At 46.2% G+C, this 4,100-nt stretch overlaps 1 protein-coding gene across 1 annotated transcript; it reads left to right on the forward strand.

Annotated features, from left to right (window-relative positions):
• Nucleotides 1-1,180: 1,180 nt before the first annotated feature.
• LOC116370303 (uncharacterized) lies at nt 1,181-3,395 on the forward strand. The gene is made up of 5 exons (XM_031819736.1): nt 1,181-1,627; nt 1,812-1,898; nt 2,063-2,337; nt 2,480-2,964; nt 3,073-3,395. Exons 3-5 carry the CDS (start codon nt 2,267-2,269, stop codon nt 3,393-3,395), a joined length of 879 nt encoding a protein of 292 aa, XP_031675596.1. The 5' UTR covers nt 1,181-1,627; nt 1,812-1,898; nt 2,063-2,266.
• Nucleotides 3,396-4,100: the final 705 nt, after the last annotated feature.

Raw genomic sequence — 4,100 nt, forward strand, 5'->3', positions numbered from 1 at the left:
ATGAAGAACTGGCTGCTTTTTTCTTTTTATTGTAGAACAAGGCCATTGGGTATCTGGGGGGGCGGGGTTAAAGCATCCGCTTACTTAGTTATCTTCTTGAGGCTCTTTTGCATCGTAATCTTTACGATTCGTATATATTATGCACTTCTTTAAATGAACAAGGCTCTGACGCTGTTGGCTCTGTACAAAGAGAGCATCCAACGGTTGCAACATTTTCAATTCCAGTACATCCCAACTCTTAAAAGGAATAAGCAGACGCAGTCGGGTATCCCCAGTCAGGCCACCACCCCTAAGGTTGTGGTTTCGGATTGCCTCGGTGCCGATATAGAACTCCACGCTGCCGCACGGTCGGCCATTCTTTCTTTGTATTTTCACCCTGTGAAATATTTGTCCTGAGGAGTCAGGGGTACCTTCCCAACGGGTCTCGTGGCCCGTGAACACACTATACCCCTTGGTGATAAGGCTCAGTTCAGGACACACAACCTTGCGAAAAACCGACCAGTCTTCAACACCATATTCCAAGCCTACAGTCTGGTCTGTATATTCTTCTCCTTCATCTACCGTATAGAGGGTCACTCTACAGGCCAGGTAATCAAACCGATACCCCCACTGCTGGCCATTAGACATCAACACTTGATCTGTCAGAGCATTTGCTGGCGGTATTTGGGTTCTATACACATTTAAAAAACGTTTTTTTGGCGCATCATATATTGCTGGTTGATACTTTGCCCTTGCTCTATGGGCAACCCGAAGGCCTGTTTCAGTTGTTACCGTCATCACTGCTTTGGTACCGATCCCAAATTCCATGGTTATTCTTAAGATCTTGTGCACTCTTAAACAGGTATTGTTCAGCGGCTTTATAAGGGGCCTTAACCAACCCAAACCGTGAGAAACAGTAACAGGTTGACCTGACACATGGTCACTTACTCAACCCCACCAACCCCCCTGGGCATGCACCCTTCTACATGACATAGGGTCATAAATCATTACATAGGGTCATAAATCAGGCTTGGGTCATCAATCATTAACGGCCTGTCAAATGGACCCTTACTCACCCCATAGCCCCCACCTAACCAGGCTTGCCTGACCAGAAGACATGCACACGTCATCACTACATAGGGTTCACATAGAGTTCACATAGGTTCACATAGGGTCATCAATCAAAATTTTGACACGTGACATCTACTTTAATCTCTCTCATACCCAATTATACAGGTTCTACACATTCCATTTCTCCATGGCAATAGAATGTAAACATTCTATTTTGCGCCAAACATCCCTACAACTCAATTCTAAGTGCAGCATATTGGAGGACTCCAGCCATTGATCATTCGCGACTTTAAGTCATTCCTGTTATCTCTAGAGCATCCCGTATATCTATAGCGCTGCATTTCTTCCCCATCTTACCATGGATAGGGTTTGGTGCATTCCGGAGTTCACTTATGGTCCCACAAAGGTAATCTTAGGATAAATTCATTTTAGCATACTGTAAATGCCTGTGCATAATGTGCATAACAAAGCATCATTATTTTCATTATTTTCATTATCTTCAAAGGATTTCTGTAGAAGCAGCCTTTATTTTCAGACTCTGCAGGCCTGCTGGGAGGAAACATATTACAATAAACAGGTGAGATTCAGCCCACAAAAACATAAACAACAGAAAAAGAGTTGTATTTCAAGACAGTTTAGAGAAGGTGGTCATAAGAGTTCTTAATAATCACTTGAAGTTGTGAAATGTTGCGAGAGGCCCTTCTGAAAGCACATGATATGGTATTTCGTGGCACAGACTCACACCTTACCTCATCTTGCAGAAGAAGCTCATGGTCCACTATCTGCTGCTCCAGAGTCAAGGCCAGGTCCCTCCCCATGTCACCACGGAGCACATGAGCAACTGGCTGGTGTCTCAGGGCAAAAAATCTCTTAGGGAGAGGTGAGTACCACGTCAGCACTCACATTCACTGCCATTCCCTGCCACCAGCAGCACTCCAGGAGGTGTGGGTAAAATAAACAACAGAAAAATCAGAAGCCAGGAAAGTTGAATTGCTCTGTGTTTTATTTGAAGGGTGTGGAAGGAAACCCTGGAGGAAGGAAACGACCTCGCTCGGCTGGTAAGAGAATGAGAGTTAGAGACAAACTACAAGTTAGTGAGCTCTTTACTAGCCTTTCAACAACGAGTTAGCACAGCAGAATAGATCTGTTGTGAAATTACACCAATGGGACTTCCTGTTTCATACTGCAGGCCTGGGAAGTAAACACTTGCCTAAAAATGATGAACATAGAGCACGAGGCTTTCTGCAAGCTCCGCCGCTCCATGCACCCCACCTCCCCAGCTGACATGTGAGTTCCATGTACTGCCCTGCATATGACTTGATCCATTTATCTACACATCTGGAACTACGCAGAAACAGACTAAGACAGTGTTCTAAGTGAGTACATTGCACATCGTTTACCTTTGTTTTCTCCTTATTGTTGATTTCAGCGATCCGAAGGTCCACAGCATCGTGGAGAAAGCTGTGAGAAGCATTCTGGGCGAGCAGTCCAATGAGCCCCGTAGCAACCTGCTCAGCCCATCTCAGGTGGTGGTGGAGGTGGTGCCCAGGCTCCTCCTGGCCCTGTGGCTTCAGCCAGAGGAAGGCCATTCAGAGCACCCAATCCTAATAAGCGGGATGGCCGTGGGCATGGTGGCGGCCGTAGTGGAGAAGCTCTCCTGCATGTTAAAGGACCCTTCCCCTCACATCCCTTTCTCCCGGGCTGCTGCTTTTGACTCTGTGCGGTCGATCCTCGGGAGAATCAGTCAGTCCTTCTCCACCGATGACCTGCAGAGCCCTTTTTATATCAGCTCTGTCTGTGGCTTTGTGGCTGACGAGGTGCAGAGCTGCTTCCAGCCCCCTGCAGCCACCCTACCAGTCCCCCCTGTGCTCACGGTGGCCGTTTCCACCACACTACCAGCTGGCATCCAAGCAGGTGAGTAGAAATGATAGAGAACACTCTGACAGATGCCTGTTCTGATGACATCTTGGTGCCTTGTAGTAGTAGAGCTCATCAGGATTGTTGTTGTCACCCATAATACAGACCCGGCTTCTTCCCACCTGGAGGTTGAGGACATCACCCCTAAGAAAGAGGCAGATCCGGCTTCTTCCCACCTGGGGGTTGTGGACATCACCACTAACACAGAGGCAGATCCGGGTTCTTCCCACCTGGAGGTTCAAGACATCACCACTAACACAGAGGCAGATCCTGCTTCTTCCAACCTGAATGTGGTGGACATCACCCCTAATACAGAGGCAGCGCCCATCTCTTCCCTCTTGGAGGTTGTGGACGTCACACCTGAAGAAAGGACTCTCACGATGGCCGTCTTCGTCACTCTGCCAGCTGACATCCAAGCAGGTGAGTAACACTTAGAGAGCACTCTGACAGGTGCCGTTTGTCATGACATCTTAGTAGAACCTTTCAACTGGCCAGTGTTTAGAAGCTACGGTTTGCATTAGTTTACATTCTGATCCTCTTTTTTCCCTTTCCAGAGGATGTTGCTGTGGTCATTCCGGATGTCACCCCACACGTCACCAAGGATGTGACACTGGATGTTCCATGCAGAGCTAGGAAAGGGGCAGTCTGGCGATTATTTTGCAGGCTTTGGAGGGCAGTGTGCTGCTGCGCCTGCCACAAGGAAGAGGAGGAACAATATTAATTATTCATCACACCTGCAGAAAAGGGATTGAACCATAGACCATTAAATTATTCACATTATAATTGAACTCAATTCTGCTTTTCTTCTGTTTACTACTTAATTTCTTAACTTTTCTATAATATTTCACTTTGCAAGTATGGATTAGGTTGTGTAAATAAGTGGGACACATCCCAATGTTGATGCTTTGAATAATTTACTTTGTACATTTAAAAAAAACATGTCTTATTTGCCAACAAAAATGGAGGGCGCTCAACCAACGTTGAGTTGAGGTGCATCCAAATATTTGAATCATCATAGAAAAGGAAAAAGCCCAACTCTTGCTCACTATAAAAAATGCATTGTTTTATTCAAGCAAGGTTAAAAGATTAACGTTTCGGCCTAGTCTTTGACGATATGGAAGTTCTATTTGCCC

Source organism: Oncorhynchus kisutch, unplaced genomic scaffold (assembly GCF_002021735.2).
Source record: "Oncorhynchus kisutch isolate 150728-3 unplaced genomic scaffold, Okis_V2 scaffold2510, whole genome shotgun sequence".
NCBI classification, from domain to species: domain Eukaryota; kingdom Metazoa; phylum Chordata; class Actinopteri; order Salmoniformes; family Salmonidae; genus Oncorhynchus; species Oncorhynchus kisutch.